At 51.8% G+C, this 21,336-nt stretch overlaps 1 protein-coding gene across 2 annotated transcripts in view; it reads left to right on the plus strand.

Moving 5' to 3' along the window:
* The window catches only part of LOC102463971 (mas-related G-protein coupled receptor member H-like), a 29,862-nt gene extending 19,550 nt beyond the window's left edge, over positions 1-10,312 (plus strand). The window contains exons 2-4 of one of the 2 annotated variants that reach the window (XM_006116925.3): positions 2,698-2,851; positions 6,154-6,442; positions 8,827-10,312. In XM_006116925.3, coding sequence (XP_006116987.1) covers positions 8,879-9,841 — 963 coding nt within the window. In that variant the 5' untranslated portion in view covers positions 2,698-2,851; positions 6,154-6,442; positions 8,827-8,878 and the 3' untranslated portion in view covers positions 9,842-10,312. The remainder of the gene's footprint in view (positions 1-2,697; positions 2,852-6,153; positions 6,443-8,826) is intronic. The other variant, XM_014570390.2, reaches the window with a different exon arrangement.
* Positions 10,313-21,336: the final 11,024 nt, after the last annotated feature.

Below are 21,336 nucleotides of genomic sequence, written 5' to 3' on the forward strand. Positions count from 1 at the left end.
CTTTCCATGGATTGCTTCTGTATCGTAATCCTGGAGCAACTAACGCCATCTTGGCATCGTGGCATTCGCCCTGTTTGTTTGAAGTGTCCAGGAGAAAGGGGAGTGGTCAGCATCCACGGTGAAATGTTGTCTGGAAAGGTAGTGCTGCCATTGGCTGAGAGCCTCCGCAGCCAAACCTTCATTTCCCCTCTCTCTTTTTGCTACTCCTTTCCCCCACAGGGCATAAGACTTTTCTATACTTTCATGGCTGAGCCCAGGTAGGAGCGGGGCTATGTAGCAGTAGATATCTGTCATGGATGTGTATCTGGCCTTCATCACCATTGTATGTAAGCATCTCCTGACCCCTCTGACGAGGTGGGGAAGTTGTTTATCGCAGAGGGAGAACTCTGGCACATGGAAGGGAAGTGACTTACTCCAAACCACACTAGGAGACTGATGGATTCCTGGCCCTCAAAGTTCTAGGCCAAAGCTGCAACTACCTGCCTGCTGTCCCACCGCTCTTCCGGACTGCTCAGTAACAGCAGACAACTCTGTTCTGGGTGTCAGGCTGTCCCATTTATACCTGCCACCCTTGGAAGCGGGTTCTGCATTTGCCTCTGTCCCACCAGTGAGGGTGCCCCAGAGAGAGAAGTATCAGAGGGGCAGCCTTGTTAATCTGAATCTGCAAGAACAATGAGAAGTCCTGTGGCACCTTATAGACTAAGGGTATGTCTACACTACCCCCCTAGTTCGAACTAGGGGGATAATGTATGCATACCAAACTTGCTAATGAAGCCCGGGATTTGAATTTCCCGGGCTTCATTAGCATAAAGCTGGCGCTGCCATTTTTAAAAGCCGGCTAGTGCGAACCCCGTGCCGCGCGGCTAGGAAGCCTAATCCGAACTATCTAGTCCGTGCCGCGTGTAGCCGCGCGGCACGGGGTTCGCACTAGCCGGCTTTTAAAAATGGCGGCGCCGGCTTTATGCTAATGAAGCCCGGGAAATTCAAATCCCGGGCTTCATTAGCAAGTTCGGTATGCATACATTACCCCCCTAGTTCGAACTAGGGGGGTAGTGTAGACATACCCTAACAGATTTATTTGAGCATGAGCTTTCATGGGCATGTCGTGGAAATTCCAGAGGCAGGTATAAATATACAGGCATAAGAAAAGAGTTCCAATCCAGAGTAAGGCTAGAGATAACCAGGTCAATTCAGTCAGGATATGGCCCACTTCTAGCAGCTGATGTGGAGATATGAACACCAAGAGAGGAGAAACTGTTTTTGTAGTTGGCCAGCCATTCACAGTCTTTGTTTAATCCTAAACTGATAGTATCATATTTGCAGAGGAATTGTAGCTCTGCAGTTTCTCTTTGAAGTCTGTTCTTGAAGTTTTTTTATTGCAGGATGGCTACTGTTAAATCTGCTACTGTGTGTCCAGGGAGATTGAAGTGTTCTTCTACAGGTTTTTGTGTATTGCCGTTCCTGATATCTGATTTGTGTCTATTTATTCTTGGAGAGAGAACGCCCTCATGTCCTTCCAGGAAAGAATCCCACGCCCCTCCATGGTTATGGTGTTAGATCTCCCTGTTCCTCAGGCTGTAGATCAATGGATTCACCATTGTTCTTCCCCCTCCCCTCTGTTCTTCTCCCTCTCCCCTGTGATCTTCTCCCTCCCCCTCTGTTGACAGGCCTGGGTATGAGGTAGGATGTGGGTATACGTTAAAGCTGTAAAGCAGGAAGGCTACTGGCCCAGCCCTCTAAGGCTATGTCTACACTGTCAGGTTTTGGCAGAAGAGGAAATGCAAATGAAGCGCTCATTTGCAAATCTCACACTCTCATTTGCATATTCTCTTCTGATCCTTTTTGCGGAAGAGGTTTTTGTGCATTGACACCTTCAGCTGCCAACAGGAACTGGACTTGGTCCCAGGCTAGGGATCAGACCGCATCTAAATTCCCAAAAGGCTCTGACATGTGTGTGGGTGCCCATGTGGATGTGGAAGTACAAGTGCTGGAACCCCTTCTGGGGTCCACCTGCTGCTTGGGAGAAAAGAGAGGAGGTACTATCATAGGTAGGCTGGGAATGGAGACTCAGGGATGGGGGGCAGAGGGAAGTGATGTCTCTTTCACCAGTCTGGGGATGGGAAAGAAAAGAGTCTGGGTTCTGCGTACAATCCAATCTAATCTGACATATCTATCCCCATACAGTCCATCTATCTATCGATCTATGATGAAATACACTCCTGTCCCCCTTAATTCACACCCTATGCACTCCTGTAACATTCACACCCTGCACACTACTGTAACTCTCTTTATTCAAGGTAAACCTTGTAATTTGAAACTCATGTGATCTTCTGCTCAATTCTGGCCTGATAAAATATGTGCAGCAACATCGTACATGAAGTGATAAGAGTTTCCTGTCTGGTATTATCAGCACATGTTCCCAACTCCACAGCCCTGCCCAAGAAGCAGTCAGAAAACAGATCTGTCCTAAATATAGGAATGTGTGTTTTCCTGAATTTGCATTTAAGCAGTAAACAGGGTCATCAAATAGGAAGAGAAAGCAAAGGAAGGTTCAAGAGGTGAAAGATCCAGCAGGGAACTTCCTTCCTAGCTGATTCTTTGGCTCCTGGTTCTCAGCTGGAAATGTTTTTCAATAAGGCGACAGGAACTATAAAAAAGTGAAACAAACACTTCAAGACACACTTCTCTCTCACCCAGCCCATCTCATTCTCTGCACCCAAGAAGACAAACGGAAACAACCTTCAGATTCCGGAGCAGGGGTTCGGACCTGAGAGGCTGGTGAGCAATCTGTGGGAGCATGTGGCGAGAAAGTTTTCTTTTGCAACAGAGAGAGTTTCTGAAGTAGATACTAGTAAGTGGTCTATCTTTCTTTTTCTGTGACTGAGTCTGAATTTTATGCCTTGTTACTTGTATTCACTTAAATCCTACTTGAACTCACTTAAAAGCTGTCTCTTTAACCTTAACCATCTTGTTTTACTATTGTATCTGCTCCAGTGCTGAAAGCTTGGTCATCGGAACCCTTGTGAGACGTTATGGATGGAACACAGAGGAGGAGTTATGTAAATTGATGCAAAATTATGGTCTCTAGGTTAATGATTAAAGGCAGGTCACTCAGGCTACATCTACACTGCAGGGTTTTTGCGCAAAAACAGCTGTTTCTGTGCAAACACTCACGTACAGTAAATCAAAAGAACAGAGAGTTTTTTTTGCAGTGTAGGTATTCCTCTTTCTTCAAGGAATAACTCCTTTTTGCACCAGAGTTCTAGCACAAAAAGGTGTGTGTGGATGGGCAACAGGGGTTTTTGTGCAAAAAGTGCCAATCGGCAAAAGCATAGATGCTCTGGTGGCTATTCTGTGAATAGTGATCAGAGCTTTCTTTCAAGAGAGCGTCCGTGCAGTTTGAATGCTCTCGTGCACAAAAGCGCATCACTTTTGTACTGTGGACGCGCTCTTGCGCAAGAAGCCTGTAGCGTAGACATAGCCTCAAAGGACACATGTCTTAAGACTGTTGATTTAAGATAGAAGGTTCGGGAATGTGGCCAGTCCCAGAGGGGTGCAGAAATAGACACGCTTTCACTGGATATCGTTTAAACTTTTATTGTAAGGCTTCCGCATGTAACTTATTATTTTATCAATTTCTTACATACGTGGGCACCAAATAAGTACTAACATGAACAATAAGCAAAATGCAATACAGTAAAGAAAATTCCCTGAGGTTTTTCTAAATCCCAATAGTTGTCAACAACGGACCAGGGATTATTAACAGTTACATTTACATCAGTTTTACTTATAAGACTAATCATTTATCTAAAACTATTAACACTACTACTTAACAATACCTCTAAATTATTTCAGATAACAATACTTACATTTAACAGACACACAGACTACAAGAGCAACAACAACATATTCGGTATACGTTACGCTCTGGGAAATGCGTTTGATTCGGTGAGCAGGAAGGGGTCCTCAGGTGATCAGTCCTCGGACCTGGCTCGAATTCTACCTTCCAATTCTTTTTTGGGAAGCTTCAGTTCTTGTGTGGGCGGGGAAGCCAATTTATAGATGAAGCTTTTGCGCGTTTTTTCTGTGATAGGTGGGCAGACCCCATCTGTGGTGACAGGGTTATGGGGGAAGGAAAAGGGGCGAGATGGTTTCCTGTTTTCTTGTTCTGCCTTATCAGACATGGCCCATCCAGGGCAAAAGTTACATGTCTGGTTTTGGTTCTTGTTTTCTAAATATCGCAGCATGGGGGTTTTTCATCGGGGGGAGGGTGACCTTTAGGTAGGAGGCTATGTGCACGAGGCCTGGCCAGCAAAGAGCCTTCTTTTACAAAGACAAACTTCTCCAGACAGAGGGATGGGAGACTCATATTGTAGAGCCATAGGGTTGGAAGAGACCTGAGGAAGTCATTGAGTCCAGCCCCCTGCCCAAAGCAGGACCAACCCCAACTCAATCAACCCAGCCAGGGATTTGCCTTAAAAACCTCTAGGGATGGAGAGTCCACCACCTCCCTAGAGAACCCATTCCAGTGCTTCATCACCCTCTGGTGAAATAGTTTACTTATCTCACTGATGGACCATTGTGTGTCAAATGCTAATGAGGAACTTCAAAAGGAAAAGAACAGCTAGATGGGAAGTCCATTTTCGGGTAAACATCACCATTTGAGAGGGGCAGAAAGACACTCTGTCTTTCTTCTGTTGGTGAAGACAAACTGCCAGCAGACTGGATCTTGTGAAAATGAGATCGCAGGCTGGTTGGTTGGAAATACTGGGGAAAAGATGAAGCTTAAGTTATGGGAGACTGGGGACCGTCTAGTGAGCTCAGGTGAGTCTTGAGAAAGCATGTTAGGGTTTGGTTTCATCTATACCCGTGTGTTAACAAAATGCTAATTGCTAACACTTGAATCTCTGTGCTTGGATAAAACGCTTACTCTTCCTGTCACGCTGCCTCAGCGCTGCAGGTTCAGGAGAGAAGGGTTGGGGAGTCGAATCTGACAAGCAGGTATGTCCTAATCCTTGAGAGCTAAGCATTCTGGGAGTCTTCCGTGGAACAGGGGCTGAGCAGAGGGACACCCAGGGGACAGGGTCTGTCTATCGCCCACCAGCACAGAGATAGCAAAGCCTGTGGAGGTCTGGAAGGTAGCATCAGGTACCACAGGCTGGTGCAGTTGGGAAGCTAGAGCTGGGTTACAGCCAGCACAGACCAAACTTCCTTGTGCTCGACAGTGGAATGGGATGGGGAGGGAATGGGATGGGGAGGGCAAGGCCCTGCCACTCTTTACCAGTCATAGGGATGTGTGGCAGGGAGGAGTGGGCAGAGCCACAGGAGAAGAGGTAGAGGGGAGTAGGCGGGGCCTCAGGGGAACAGGCAGAGAGGGGTGGGTGGGGCTTAGGCAAAGAGGCAGAGAGGAGTGGGTGAGGCTTGGGGGAACAGGTGGCATAAGGGTCAGGGATAAGGGGAGTTGTGAGAGCTGAGATTTGGGGAACGGGGGGGGGCTTCAGGGATGCAGCTCAGGGGGTGGGCCACAGTTCACCACTACCCCCTTTTAGTGCAGTTCTGCCTCCCCAGGTGGTAGCAAGGTGCCAAGCAACCCTGAGTACCCCTGGAAGCATTATTAGTTAGGGTCTGCATTAAGGTGGTGGAGGTTTAGCTTGACCATTAGGAAACGCTTACCTGTCAGGGTGGTTAAACATTGGAATAAATTGTCTAGGGGGGCTGTGGAATCCCCATCCCTGGAGATATTTCAGAGCAGGTTGGACTGACACCTGTCAGGGATGATCTGGACCGTGCTTGGTCCTGCCTTGAGGACAGGGTGCTGGACTGATGACCTCTCCAGGGCCCTTCCCCTTCTAGTGTTCTAGGAGTCTATAATTTCCTGATTCTGACCAGATCCTCTGTCTAGAAGATGGGTTTGCATTAAGAAGGACACGCTGCCTACTGAGACGTCGGTTTTCGATCTTTAGGGATAGGGAGACGACACACCAGAGAAGGGATTCTTGGGGCGAGGCCAATTCACATGCTGGTTACCGCCGATATTATGTGATAGCCTGAATTCACAGGAAGCCATTAGAGTTCTAAGTGGTCCATTTGGTGGTATCCATCCCTGGAGATTTAAGCTGTAATGAGGCATTTCCTGTATGTTTCGATCAAAAGCCTTCACGGAAGAGGAGCAGCGGGGCGGCGGCTGCGGGTTGTTCTCCAGGATTCAGCACTCACCCGTGACCCGCCCTGCCCGGCGTGGAAGGCTGTTTCCCTGCAGGAACTTGGCACAGATCAGAGTCCGCGGAGAGACTTTTAGGGCCATGTGTACACTCGTGCCTCGGGCGATTACTCAGGAACCGTGTGCGGGAGACTGTGCAGAAGATCCGAGGGACTGAGCGGCGGAGATTGCGGAGCAGCCCGGCTCCCAACAGCTGCAGGCTCAGTCCAGGCACCGAGAGGGGTAAGGGAAGGCGGGTGACGCTTTGCTGAGAGAGTCTCGGCGCGGAGGGGGAGGTGGCGAGTCTCTCATGGGGCGTGGTTCGTCCTCCCTCCCGCTCCTGAGCTGTGCCCTAGACAGGAGGGGCGCTGCTCCGACAAGGCTGGGAGGTGGGGCCGCTCCCAGCTGAGCTCCAGGCAGCCAGGCAGGCTAGCTAGCGGCCGGGCCGGGAGAGGGGTGCGTGGGAGCGGGGCGCTCTCCCCTAGCGCCCCCACAGGCGGGAAAGGGGGGAAGAGCAGCAGCGTCTGGTCCATGCGATTGCAGCCACCTGCCCCGCCCCCTCCGCGCGCACCTGTACACCCCAGCCCGCTGCCCCGCCCCCTCCGCGCGCACCTGTACACCCCAGCCCGCTGCCCCGCCCCCTCCGCGCGCACCTGTACACCCCAGCCCGCTGCCCCGCCCCCTCCGCGCGCACCTGTACACCCCAGCCCGCTGCCCCGCCCCCTCCGCGCGCACCTGTACACCCCAGCCCGCTGCCCCGCCCCTCCGCGCGCACCTGTACACCCCAGCCCGCTGCCCCGCCCCCTCCGCGCGCACCTGTACACCCCAGCCCGCTGCCCCGCCCCCTCCGCGCGCACCTGTACACCCCAGCCCGCTGCCCCGCCCCTCCGCGCGCACCTGTACACCCCAGCCCCCTGCCCTGGACCCTCCTTGCCCCCACCCTGCTCCGCCCCCTCCGCACGCACCTGTACACCCCAGCCCGCTGTCCCGCCGCCTCCGCGTGTACCTGTACACCCCAGCCCGCTGCCCCGCCCCCTCCGCGTGCACCTGTACACCCCAGCCCGCTGCCCCACCCCCTCCGCACGCACCTGTACACCCCAGCCCGCTGCCCCGCCCCCTCCGCGCGCACCTGTACACCCCAGCCCGCTGCCCCGCCCCTCCGCGTGCACCTGTACACCCCAGCCCGCTGCCCCACCCCCTCCGCACGCACCTGTACACCCCAGCCCCCTGCCCTGGACCCTCCTCGCCCCCACCCTGCCTCCCGCACCCCACACTCCCAGCCTCCTGCCCTGGACCCGCCTCACCCCCACCCTGCCTCCCCCACCCCACACTCCCACCCTCTGCCCTGGACCCTCCTCACCCCCAGCCTGCCTCCCATACCCCACACTCCCAGCCCCTGCCATAGGCTCCTCCTCACCCCCACCCTGCCTCCCCCACCCCACACTCCCACCCCCTGCCCTGGACCCTCCTCACCCCCACCCTGCCTCCCCCACCTCACACTCCCACCCCCTGCCCTGGACCTTCCTCACCCCCACCCTGCCTCCCCCACCCCACACTCCCACCCCCTGCCCTGGACCCTCCTCACCACCACCTTGCCTCCTCCACCTCACACTCCCACCCCCTGCCCTGGACCCTCCTCACCCCCACCCTGCCTCCCCCACCTCACACTCCCACCCCCTGCCCTGGACCCTCCTCACCCCCACCCTGCCTCCCCCACCCCACACTCCCACCCCCTGCCCTGGACCCTCCTCACCACCACCTTGCCTCCTCCACCCCACACTCCCACCCCCTGCCCTGTGCCCCTCCTCACCCCAAGCCTGCCTCCCGCACCCCACACTCCTAGCCCCCTGCCCTGGGCCCTTCCTCACTCCAACCCTGACTCCTGCACCCTCCCACACACTGACCCTCTGTCCGCATCCCCACCCTCTGCCCTAAGACTTCCCCCCACACACTCACACACACTCTAACCCCCTGCCCCGAGTCCTTCACACTCCACCTTATACTTAATTTCTTATGGATTCTGTCACACTCCCCTGCCCTGAGCTCCCCCAGCAGCGGGCCACATGACAGTACCTGTAAGAAACTTAAGTTACTTTCACCCCTGAAAGGGCCTCTATCAATTTGTCTTACTCTCTCCCTCTGCATTTCTCTCTGCATATCTCCCTTTCTCTCTGGGTCTGTCTCTGCACAGGCTGGTCCCCACAGGTGTTCCCTCTACCCTGAGTGCTTGGGTGGCCACCCAAAAGAGATTCAAATGCTGCCCAGCTGATAAGCAGAGCACCTGTGGCCAGCAGCAGATGGCAGCATGTGTTTTTAGTTGTAGTGCACATCTGAACATGCCTGGGAGCACATAAAATTTATTCTGCACATGCATGGTTGGAAAAAAAATTAGAGGGAATCCTGGTCCCCACTCATTCTTCCTTTTCTGTGCCTCTTTGTCCCCACCATCCCCCTCTCTGCCTCCCCCCACTCTCCACAGTTTTCTCTCTCACTCTGAGTATTTCTTGCTCGCACTCTTTGGGACCTGGTTGTTCCAGGCCAGAAGGCTGGGGAGAGGCTGGAATGAGCAGTGAAACACAGTGCTGGGGGTGTGAGAGTTACTGATGGTTCCCCGCATCTGCTCTCAGCCAACAGGTGTGTGTGAAAGAGGAGACACTGGCATCTCGCAGTAGAAGGTGAATGATGACTGAGGTGGGAACAACACCCCTGCTTCTGACAGAGACCAACCCACACAACACGGACAGTGAACCTGGATGCCAAATACATGATTTCACATCTTTGATCCTTGACAGCGTCACTGTGCTCATCTGTCTCTTCGGGCTGGCGGGGAATGGGATGGTGTTTTGGCTCCTCGGCTTCTGCATTAAGAGGAACCCCTTCACAGTCTACATCCTCAACCTGGCCATCGCCGACTTTATCTTCCTCCTCTGCCTGCTTGCTTACCTCATGCTTAGTATGGTGGAAACTCTCTTCTGTTTGCCTGAATTTGGGCAATCAATACGGGTTTTCCACCTGCTGTTTCTCTTCGCCCACAACGCCAGCCTGTATCTCCTGACGGCCATCAGCCTGGAGAGGTGTCTGTCCGTCTTCTATCCCATCTGGTGCCGATGCCGCCGCCCAAAGCGTCTGTCTGCCCTGGTGTGTGCCTTGCTGTGGGCTCTCTCTGGCCTGGTAACTGGGCTAATGACTTATTTCTGTGTTTCTAAAAAAGATAGACATTGTAGAGCATCACGTATTGCCATATATGTGGTGGATTTCCTGATTTTCGCGCCCGTCATGGTTCTGACCAACCTAATCCTGTTCGTCAAGATCCAGCGTAGCTCTCAGCAACGTCAGCCTGGAAAGCTCTACATTGTTATCTTGCTCACTGTTGTCTTCTTCCTCATCTTTGCTATTCCCTTCAGTATGAAGAGCTTTGGCCAGTATTTTAATTCTGTTGCTATCAGCATTGAGGTATGTTATGCATTGGCTTCTGTAAACAGCAGCATTAACCCGGTTATTTACTTCTTAGTTGGGAGCTACAGGAAGTGGCAATTCAGGGGTTCTGTCAAGTTCGCGTTCCGGAGGGTCTTTGAAGAGCAGGTAGAATCCAGAGAGGACAGAGAATCCCGCAGGACAACCATAATGGAGATGAACAACTAAATCCCTACCACGCCCAGAATGAGAGACCTTCTTATGGGCATGGAATTGTATTAATTAGTATGAAAATTAGCAACTTCCCACTTGTTGATTTTTTTAAAATGTCCCATATAGCATATTTCTGTGGCACTTGGTTATGACATTATATCAGTCTTGGAAAACTTTCATTGGCATGCTATTAGGGCCTATTCTACACAGCCTCCAAGATATATATCCAGTGAATATCTATTTTTAATTCAATGTGGCAGTAAATGGTTTCTGCTTCTGTCTGCCAATCACCTACTAGAAAGAGGGATTGAAAAAAATGCATTTTGACAGGGTGGACATGAGAGGCACTAGCTTACTGACATTAATCTCAAAGGGCAACTTTATTATGTTTGCTCAAACTATAAGAATTAAAGAGAAAGAAAGTTATTCTAAAGTCAGAAATACATATCAATATCTACCTAATTAAACAAGATACACATTGCCCAATTCAGTACTACGTGTGATCATTAGAAAGTCAAATAATTCCAGAGGGACACAAATAAAAGAGCCGTGAGTGATGGAAAGGTGATGGTTAGAGATCACCCGGTAGCTATAAGAAAGAGTTTACATTCCCGTTCCCACTCCGCAAGAATATGGCTGCAGTATATAAAGTTCAAATGTTTTATCTTTCTTATCCACCTTTTCTGTGTATTTAAATTGTAAAAAGTGTGTTAATGGGAGTTGCCAACTGGAGGGAATAATTCCGGACACACTGGGTGCAGGTGAAAACAAGCAGAGGATTTATTGGTTCACACAGCTGGTGGAGTATCCATCAGGGGTTAACCTGGTGAGCACTAACTTAACCAAAACATACATTAGATTATATAGGCAGCAGATGGGTGGAGGGGAAGTGATTTGATAGGTCTAGCGGCGGAAATGAGATATGCACATAAGCCAATGAAATATAAAGGTTACATAGGATCCCCACCCATCGCCAATTAAACGTATTATCACTAATACAAATAATTATTCTTAACAAGCTAAATAAGCCAACATAAACAGGATGGAAGCCCCCAAAATGGACATGTTAATGTTAACTTGTTTTGCTGAAATTGGGTTGTCTCCTGTGAGATGATTCCTTCCCTGTGTTGACACAGTCCTTGGGATCCAAGCTGATTAATCTGAAATTACAGGAGACAGTAAGGAAAACCACGCAGCCTGGCTGGTACCCACCAGGCCTTATCAGAGTGAGGCCTCTTTGGAATGTAGTTGCCAGGGGAACCAGGGTCGAGTTAACGGTTGTCTGTGTGCTGTATTCCCAGGCTTGTCTAATGATTCCGGATTTGAGTTCTCAGTTCTCAGCAAGATACCATGGACTGCCTCAGTTTACCCCTTCACCAACTCTAACTTAAAATGAAACCCCTGGGCCACAGGGACCTATTTTAATTTTGTAACAGAGCACGAAGGCATCAATAACATCATCTCCCTTCTTAGGCCCAAGACCAGAGGTGCCAGATTTTGAATGTGCTAGGGTGTTGTGCTTGACTCCTGCTCTACCCCAAGCTCTGCCCTCTACTCCACTCCTTCCCCCAAAGCCCAACCTTCACCCCCTCTCTTTCTGCCCCCACCCCGCCTTCTCCTACCCCATTCCACCCCTCCCCCAAGCACTCTTGTTTCCTCCCTCCTCCCCAGCACCACTGTGAACATCTGGTGTCAGTGGGCAGGAGGTGCTGGGAGAGAGAGGCCTGCCCTTGCTGGTTCAGGGGGACTGCTGGTGGATGGGAAACACTGTGAGGAGGAGGAGGGTTCATAGGAGGTCTGCCGATGGATGCTCTGCACCCACCATATTTTCCTGTGGGTGCTAAAGGCCCGGAGCTCCCATGGAGTCGATTCCAAGATACCTATAGAGTTCCCCACACAACGGAGGTCAGCCATTTATCTCATGCTTTGCCTTTAACAAAGTTCAAGGAAAGAGACCAGGCTGGGGCCATACTTCCTCTGGTTGCTTGTGTGAAGACTGAAAGACACCACACTGGGTGACAAGGATAGAGCCTCCTCCAGAGATGCCATGGGACAGAGAGCGGCTGCCAGGCCTCGGGCCCCTTCCATGACAACCGCTCCTCTTTGAGCTTTGACACACACGCTAGTGTGGACGGTTTGCGGGGGGAGGGGGCAGTCTGACCACACGAACATACAGGACTTGAGAGGAGGGTGTCTTTGTTCAGCAAAAGTCGACGTCTCTTGAATGGACACCACACGGCAGCCTGCAGTCCGGGGAGCCGACAGCCTCCGCGGGCTGCTGGGTAAAACGAGGGGGCAGCGTTGCACTCCCAGAAGGGGTAGGGACAGCCAGCTCTCCATGCCACCCAGAGCATGGTGCTGGGCTGCCCCCCAGCCCCCAGAGTCACATGGCGCTCCAGCGGCAATTTAAAGGACCTGAGGTTCTGGCTGCTTCCACTATGGCTGTCACAATAGCAGTGCCCTTTTAATCACTGGGCCCGGGGGCAACTGCCCCTCACCTCCATCATGGTCTGCCTGCTGTGTGTACATCTAGAGAACAGTCGCATCAGTGTTGGTATGGGAAGAGGGATGCGGTCAAGCCAGACCCTGCACCCCGCCAGCGGCTCTTTCAATTCAGGAATTCTGAGGGACGGTTTGCCGGGTGATTGGGAAAACGCTAATGCTACATCTTCTCAAAGATGCCCAGGCTTGGCCCTAAGCATAACAAAGCAGGTGCCTCGTGCAGCTGGCCTGGTCTGCGCGCCTGATTGCAAACATGCCCTTAGCAGACGAGCAAAGAATTGGTAGCTTCCAGGGGTGGATGTATTTAGTTCTGGGAGGAATTTCATGCTGCAGTTCCCCACCTGGTGCAACTCCGTTTTAATGAATTATTTCTTCCCCAGAGCCCAGCTAGCATGGAGGACATTATTGTGTAAATCAATTTGGCGTCCTTCAGACAGCGTGACTCATAAAATCATGACCAGTGTGGAGAAAGAGAATAAGGAAAAGTTATTTACTTATTCCCGTAAAATAAGAACTATTTACAGGGGCGGCCTTAGACAAGCTGCCAGCAACTGGCGCCCTAGGCAAATCATGCAATCGGCGCCCCCATCTCCAAACCCCTCAATGATATTGTGCCACCATTTGGTGCCCCATTTAGCTTGGCACCTTAGGCGACTGCCTAGTTCACCTATATGGACGGGCCACCCCTGAGAACTAAGGGTCATGAAATGAAATTAATAGGTAGCAGGTTTAAAACAAATAAAAGGGAGATTTTCTTCACACAGCCAACCTGCGGAACTCCTTGCCAGAGGATGTTGTGAAGACCAGGACTTTCACAGGACTAGATAAATTCATGGAGGTCCATCAATGGTTATTAGCCAGGATGGGTAGGAATGGTGCCCCTAGTCTCTGTTTGTCAGAGGCTGGAAATGGGTGACAGGGGAGGGATCACTTGATGATTCCCTGTTCTGTTCCCTCCCTCTAGAGCATCTGGCACTGGCCACTGCTGGAAGACAGGACACTGGGCTAGAAGGACCTTTGTCTGAACATCTGGGCTTCAGAGCAGGCATCGCAGAGGGGTCGTTTTTCCGTCGTGTGGGCTACATGAGAGAACATACCTCCCGGTTAGGTTCTTTCTCAGAACATATTCCAGGGCTCCCTTATTACGGATATTCCATTTTTACTGCTAAGTGCGGGGGCATTTTGCGGGGGGAGCAAGGTGGGAACGAGCTCTCCCCTGACTTCTCGTGAGGACGTAGGGAAAACGACGGCAGGAGCCAATTTGGTTTCCATGGGCACAGCCACCCGGCCTAGGTGTGCAGGGTGAGTGGAGCAGCTTCCCCTTAGGGATCACTGCTGCAGGGCCGGCCTTAGGGAAAATGGCACCCGTGGGCTCCCCAACCCCTGCATCCCCATCCTTTGCCCCTCTTACCACCAACCCCTTGTAACATGGCGGGACACACCGCCGCAGCGCCTCCTGCTGGTCACGCTGGACATTAGTGCTGCTCAGCACTGGTGCACCCCCTTCCGGCTGGCATCAGCCTATTACCTGTTAATGGCTCTGCCACCTTGTGTTAGGACCCATGTCCCTTACCTCCAGGTACTGCCCCCTAGCAGTGCCCCACAGCCCCTATGCCCACCTGGCCTCAGTGCCCCACTGCCAGTCCTCATCTAGAGGCAAACTGCTGTCTGACATGGCCACTCAGCATTGGCAAGGGGGTGTGGACCTGCTGCCATCTGCTCTGGGAACCCATTTCAGATTTTGGTGTCTGGGGGGGGGGGGCGGCAATCTGTGCATGCCGTGATGGGGGGGAGAGAGTGGAAATGGGGTGGGAAGGCAGACTGAGGACAGAGGCTTCAGCAGTGTTACTGAGCATGCTCAGTACAAGTCAAGCACCAAATAGGGAGAGGGGGAGGGAACAAACCCAATCTGACCTCACACGCACACAGGCATCATCTCTATCCAGGAGCTACCAAGGCTCTAGAAAACTCTATTTTTTTTAACAGCCAACTTAGCTGTTAGGAAGTGGGTCTGGCCCACGAAAGCTCATCACGTATTAAACCATCTTGTTAAAGTGCTACATAGTCCTGTTTTTTGTTTCAGCTACACCAGACTAACACGGCTACATTTCTATCACTATTCTTAGCAGTTAGCTGCCTGGAGCACTGTATCTAATTCCTATAGAAAAGAAAGAAAATTAAATAAATATTAGATCCTCTCAGCTCTAACTCTAACATATTCTGACATCTTGCGGCAAGTCATTTAAGGGACACAGGTTAGCCTTAACATTTGAATGTGTATTCTTACTTTGTTTCTAACTCCGTGGAGAGAGAGAGAGAGAGAGAGACCCCATATGGACTCCTGGGCTCTATCTCAGCTCTGGAAGGGGAATGGAGTCTAGTGGGTGCAGCAGGGGGCAGATACGTTTCAGCCCTATATAAGTTTATCAGAATGACCATACTGGGTCAGACCAAAAGTCCTTCTAGCCCAGTTTCCTGTCTTCCAACAGTGGTCAATGCCAGATGCCCCAGAGGGAATTAACAGAACAGGGAAACATCAAGCGATCCCTCCCCTGTCAGCCATTCCAGCCCTGATACACAGAGGCAAGGGACATCATCCCTGCCCATTCTGGCTAGTAGCCATTGATGGATCTGACCTCCTTGAACTTGTTTTGTTCTAACTGGGACCCTGTTGCACTTCGCGCTTTCCTACCAACATCCCGGCAAAGAGTTTCACAAGTTGATTGTGAAAAAATATTTTGTTTAAAATCTGCTGCCTATAACTGTAATTGGCTCAGCTTCTTGTGTTATGCTAGTGAAGGAATGAATAACATTTCCTTATTCTTATTTTTCCACAGAATTCGTGATTTTCTAGACATCTAACATATTCCCCCCACCCTTTAGTCATTTCTTTTCCAAGCTGAAAAGTCCCAGTCTTGTTAATCTCTCCTCATACAGAAGCTGTTCCTTATCCCTAATCACTTCTGTGGCCCTTTCTGTACCTTTTCCAAATCCAATACATCTTTTTTTAGATAGGGTGACCAGATCTGCATGCAGTAGTATTCAGGATGTGGGCACACCATGACTTTCTATAGAGACGACATGGTATTTTGTCTTATCTATTCCGTTCCTAATGATTCCCAATATTCTGTTCGCTTTTTCAGTTTTAGACTGTCACTGCACATTGAGCAGATGTTTTCAGGGAATTATCCACAATGATTCCAAGATCTTTTTCTTGAGTGGTAACAGCCACTTTGTATCTATAATTAGGGTTATATTTTTCCATGTGCATTACTTTGCACTTAACACTGACTCTCATCTGCCTTTGTGTTGCAGATGAGACAACACATCTGCAGTTCTGTGCACCCAGGTTTGTGAGATCCCTTTGTAACTCTCTGCAGTCAATTTTGGATTAGTCCCTGTTCACCCCTTTTTCAGAAACATTTGTAAGTTTAACACAGTGGTCCAAATGCAGATCCTTGCAGCACCATACTCATTCCCTCCCGCCAAGTGCCCAGAATGATGATCTAACAATCCTTCCATTACTGGAATGCCCAGCCCGTTGTCATTGTTAATCACCTGCCTCTCACCTTTTATAACAAACTCCCTGCCCCAAAGGCAAAGCTGCAAGCAGCCCAAACTCCGTTGCATTTAAGAACTGCCTCTGGAGTCAGGGCATGGGCTTTAAGCAGACCTCCAGCATGAGATCCAGGGGTTCAAACTCAGGAAGGGGGAGCTACTGCCTCCCCGAACCTCTCATAAATGGCCCCCTTGCTTCCGCTGCCCAGGCTGCCTCCCTGCAGCCATAGTCCCCTCAGGCCTTGAAAGCAAGGCCTCAGCTGGAGAGTTTGCCTGGACAAAGCTTCCCAACTCCGCTTGCCCTTGCCCAGCCGCACTCTGTCTCAGGAAGCCTCCTGTTTCCAAGGCAGCCAGGTCCCGCTTGCTCCACAGGTGCCGACATGTATACTCCCCTCAGCTGGCCCGATTGGCAGCTACCTGCCGCAGCTGCTGGCTAGACAGCCCCAGCCCTCTCCCGGGGCTGGATTCTACCCTTCTCACGCCAGCGTGGGGCAGGTGCCCTGTCACACCCCTGCACTGTGCCCCCTTCATCCCAAACTCTGCACTTTTCTCCCCCTGGTACCCCCAATTCCAGCCCTCCAGCAGGCCCCACCACCCTGCCCCTGCCTTTGCCCAGCAACACCCATGGCCAGGTGCCCCTCAGCCTCTGGCCATGGGCCCCGTTGGCCTGGCCCGAAGGCCGGCCCTGCACGACTGGATGGCGTTGGATCACAAGTCTCTGTTACGTGAATTCTCTTGTTGCGTGAATCTACGGCAGCCAACCGGTGCCTGGCAGGCCCTGACTGAGAGACGCCCCGTCAGCTAACGGCACTCGGGGCAGGACAGACATGGGCACCAAAGCCCGGGGAAGGTGGGAGAGGTACTTGTGCCTGGCGTGGGCCTTACCTGAGGGTCCCAGACGCTGCTCTCGCCACCGCTTAACAAAAGAGCCGATTGAGAGTCTTGCTACACGGCTGAAATCACAAGGTGAAGGCTGCAGTCACCCCCCCGCCCCAAATCTGACTCTAAGGACGACACCTGCGAGTAGGGGGGCAGATAAGGGAGGGGAACTAAAGGCCCTGAGGTAAAAGTCTCCCTCAGCCAGGCTGCGAACCTCCCAGCCTTCCCTTCAGATCAGGTAGACGGACCCCTGCCCCTCGCTGTTTTAATCCTCCCTTTGGCTCTTGTTCTCCTTTGAGCCCCTCGTTCTTTCGTTTCCTTATATGTGGAACTTTGGCTTCGTAGAAGGCGTTCGGGGGGAGGAGGGAGTGTCATCGTTACACCATGCGGATTGGACCTGGGTGGCTCATGTTTATGAATCCTCACTGCAGCATTCTTCCCGGTTAATCCGGAATTACTTCCCTCCTTTTACCAGAAGTCTCTTTTCTTACACTCTGACCCCGTGCTTGCCCCAGGAGAAGCACCCGGGGGTGGTGTGTAATTGTGCCAGGGCACGAGGTGGGGGCCCGAGCCGGTTTTGTGTTGCATGGTTGACAAGGAACTCCTAGGTATTGAACCGGGCCCTTGCTGCTGCCAGCTCCAATGGGCAGAAAGGGGGACAGCTGTTTAACCTCTTGCCATGATAAATCACTCCATGTCCTCGCACTCCTGGCATTTTCCCCAGAAAAGCATCTCTTGTTTATTAGCTTCTGTTAACTGCTGAGTCAAGGGCACAGAGCCAAGGCCTGGCCCGGGAGATGGGTTGCCATGACATGGATTCAAACAGATTCAAACTTTGCAGCTGCAGGGCTACACGGTTACGGCGGGCAGCCTCGGAGCCTTCGCCAGCAGCCCTTTCCACAGGCCCCATGCACAGAGCCGCCGGCCGCGCCACAGCTGTAGGTCCTTGCAGGAACTGGAGAAATGCTTCATAGCCTGCTGGCTGTATTGTCTTTGGGGAGCGGCCAGTGGTGTTAGCAGCAAGCCCCCAGACATCAGAGCTAAGGTCTCCATCACCTGCCTCCTAAACAGGCGAGCCTCCGTTTGATTCCCCTTTGGCACCAGGGGTCTGTGTCCTCTCTCTCTCTCTCTCAAGGAAGGGGGAAAGCCCTGCTTTTCCAATCCGAGCCAGTGCTTGGAAAAGAGATGGCGCTGCTTCCCAAGGGGAAAGCATTGTGGCTGGCCTTGATGAAAGTTTGCCTCAGAACCTAACTGAGGCTGCTGCAGCCCTGCCCCAAGGCACTAAATACAATCTGTCTCCCTGTGTCACTTAGCATCTGGGACAGCCGCATTGCAGCAGTGTTCCCTCTCATTTTTTTCCACCCACGTGTGGATTAAATTTTGTTCTGTGCACCAAGGCATGTGCAAATGTGCACCACCAGTAGAAACACATGCTAGGCAACTGCGGGCACACTACTAATCAGCAGGGGGCATGTGAATCTCTCCTAGGCAGCTGCCCAAATGCCCAGCTTACAGGGAACACCGGCAGCAGCCCCACTGCCTTTTCCGGCGTCTCGATTCTGGTGCCTAAATTAATACCGTCTCTTTTAATATCTGAGACTAACAGAAGAGAGAGAGTCAGTCTCTAAGGTGCGACAGGACGACTCTTTGTTTTTTTAAAGTTACAGACTAACACGACGATCACTCTGAGACTTTTAATATTGGGTACGTCCACAGCACAGGTGCCTCTGAAATGGCCCATCAGGCACTCAGCACCCATGGGAAAACATCTATTTCAGCTCCCAAACTGCAGGCCGGCCCTGACTGCAGCAGCAGCAACACTGCCTGGCAGGGACTGAGCAACTGGAGCGTTACGTGCAGCCTGCAGCCGCTCACACAGAGCTTCCTCCCCTAGAGGGCATGGGAAACCGTCAGGGTTACTTTGTTTTGTCAACTCCAGCCCTGGGAGAGCTTCAGCGTGGCCACTGACTTTGAGCAGAGCTGCATGGAAGAGAAAGCCAAGCGCTGGACTCGCTAAGCCAGCCTCCAACTCCCAGGCAGCGGGAAGCCAGTTTCCCTGGAGGTAAGGGGGACGGGGCGTTTCTCCTGTCTCTGCCTCGTGGTGGGTGCCTGTCTCCTTCCACTGGATCAGTCAGCTGCAGCGTCTCACCGAGTACAGCCAACGGCCACACGGTGGTGCCAGAAGCCAAGGGAAGGGCTGGGCAGGAGGCCTGTGGCAGAGAGATTCTAGGGCAGTGTTCCTCAACTTTTTTTTTTTTTTTTTAATATGTAAAGTCCCCTTTTTTCAAAAAAAAAAATTTTTTTTTGAAATGACAAGTACCCCCAGGACCTCCAGTTTTCAGAGACACAATTTTTTTCTGCCATTGCAACATGTTTGTTTAAATAACTTAATCGTAGCCAGGCGGGCAATGACTTTCTGGGTGTAAAAAAGCACAAAAATAATAAAAGCGCTGTCAAACTTTCAACAAAAATTCCGTTTTCTCCAAATTTCAGTTGCGTTGACGTACCGACCGTCCCTTCCCCTCCCCCGCAGACTTCTCGCCAGTAGCCCTAAGGGTACGTGTACTGGTTGAGAAACACTACTCTAGGGGGCTTGGAGAATTGCCCCTTGGAGCTGGTAGGAAACGCCTTTGTGATGCCCCCAGGGCTCGTTTCGGCCACTCCGCGCCACTCAGGGAGGAAAGACCACGCTGGACTGGGACAGCTGCAGAGACGGGCGGCAGGGAAGAGGAGAGGAAACAGAAAACCGGCCTTACGGCAGGAGACATAAGGAGCGAGGGTCACGCAGACGGAGGCTGAGAGGAGACCCAGCTGCGCTCCACCCGTACGTCGAAGGGATAAACGCCAGAGCGAGAGGCATTATTTAAATGTGTCAATGTGGGCACAAGAACAAATGGCTCTAAACTGAAATGAGAGGGTGCTTTCCAACCACGGGGGGGGGGGGGGTTCTGGGACAGCCTCCCAAGGGGAGCAGTGGGGGGCAAAAAAACCTAACTGGCTTCAAGACTGAGTTGAGCAGCATATGGAGGGGCTGGTGGGATGAGACCATGGCTAGTGCCCCATCCATGACTGCTAGCAGCTACTATTGCTAATGGCTGGTGAGGGGACAGTAGCTGGAAAGGGCTCCGAGCTACCACAGTGAATCATTTCCCAGCTCTCTGGCGGGTGGGCTTCACCCACATGCTCCAGGTCTCATGGCCACTTCTGAGGTCAGGAAGGAATTTCCCCCTGGTCAGCGGGCAGAGATGTTCAGATCAGTCTGGGTGAGCCCCATGATCCTTCTGGCCTTAAAGCGTGTGAGTCTTCGTGCCCAGCGAGTCAAAAGTCGCAGGACACCCTGAACTCTGCCGTCTCTTGTCCGCGGCCCCCAGCCCGCCGTGAAACATCTCTACCTGGTTCAGGCACCTCTGTTGGTTTGCAGTTCCCAGCAGCAGGAACTCCCAATCTGGACCATGCTGTCGAGACACCCGGCTAACACACCCATGGGAAAGCAAGCTCCCATAAGAACAGGCAGGCTGGGGTCAGACCAATGGTCCAACTAGTCCCCAGGAAGGGGCCGGAGGTGCAGTGATCTCAGGATCCATCCTCAACCAACTGGCACGGGTGAGCATGGATTCTGTGCCTGCTGAGTGGCTGCGTTCCAGAATTACATCCCACCAGCTGATGCAGAGTGTGGCACAAATGTCATCAAGGTACTGACAGACGGTGAGCCAGTCACCCCTTAATCATCTCTCTCTTACACTCCCTGCGTCCTGTTTGAAGCTACAGGAGGGCCAAGGGGACACGTCTCCCGTGAAGTCAGTCACGGTGCCTGTTTCTGTCAGTCAAAGCTACAGCACAGATTTGCTTTCTGCTGCAGCCTGCAACTTCCTTCAACATCCACAACAGCCACAGCCCCTGCCACGAACTGGTCCCCCCCAAGGTCCGTTCCATTCTAGATGTCTATGATCCTGCGATCGTTATTCAATTCTAAAAAAAACAAGGATTGAAGTGTCTGAAATCAGGACTCCGCTGTCTATCCACTTCCTGTCCGCAGGCGGTCAGAGGCGAGTGGAGATGGTGGGAGATTTTTCAGTGATGATTTTATTAAGATGTTTGGCCCAAAAAATGCCAATTCCTTCACACTGACGTTATCTGCAGTTATAGGTCACATTTGCCACCTGGAAAAAAAAACTGTTGAGGAAAAAAAAAAAAAAAAGCTTTGAAGTTGTTTAAACATCTGGTTGTTTTCAACGTGAAAAGTTTCCGGTTCACCTTTGGGAACACCCTTGACCCTGCAAAACGCAACGTACGTTTGTGCAAAGAAAAGGTTCAAGAATCAAGTTTGGAACACATTCTTTCCAAATGAAGACTAAATATTTTCAGTGGACCGAAAAAATCGGTTTTTTTTCCTCCCTACATTTTTCCTTTTGTGAAAAGCGTTGTCACTTTGATTCAATTTGGGGTGGGGAAAAAAATTGAAAGGTCGAGAATTCTTCCACGCTGAAAGGACCGTTTCCACCCCAAAAGCCTATGAAAACAAGACAAAAGCTGGGGTGGGCAGGGTACACCGGTGGTGGACATCTTGTGGT

The sequence above is a fragment of the Pelodiscus sinensis genome, chromosome 4 (genome assembly GCF_049634645.1).
Source record: "Pelodiscus sinensis isolate JC-2024 chromosome 4, ASM4963464v1, whole genome shotgun sequence".
NCBI lineage: Eukaryota > Metazoa > Chordata > Testudines > Trionychidae > Pelodiscus > Pelodiscus sinensis.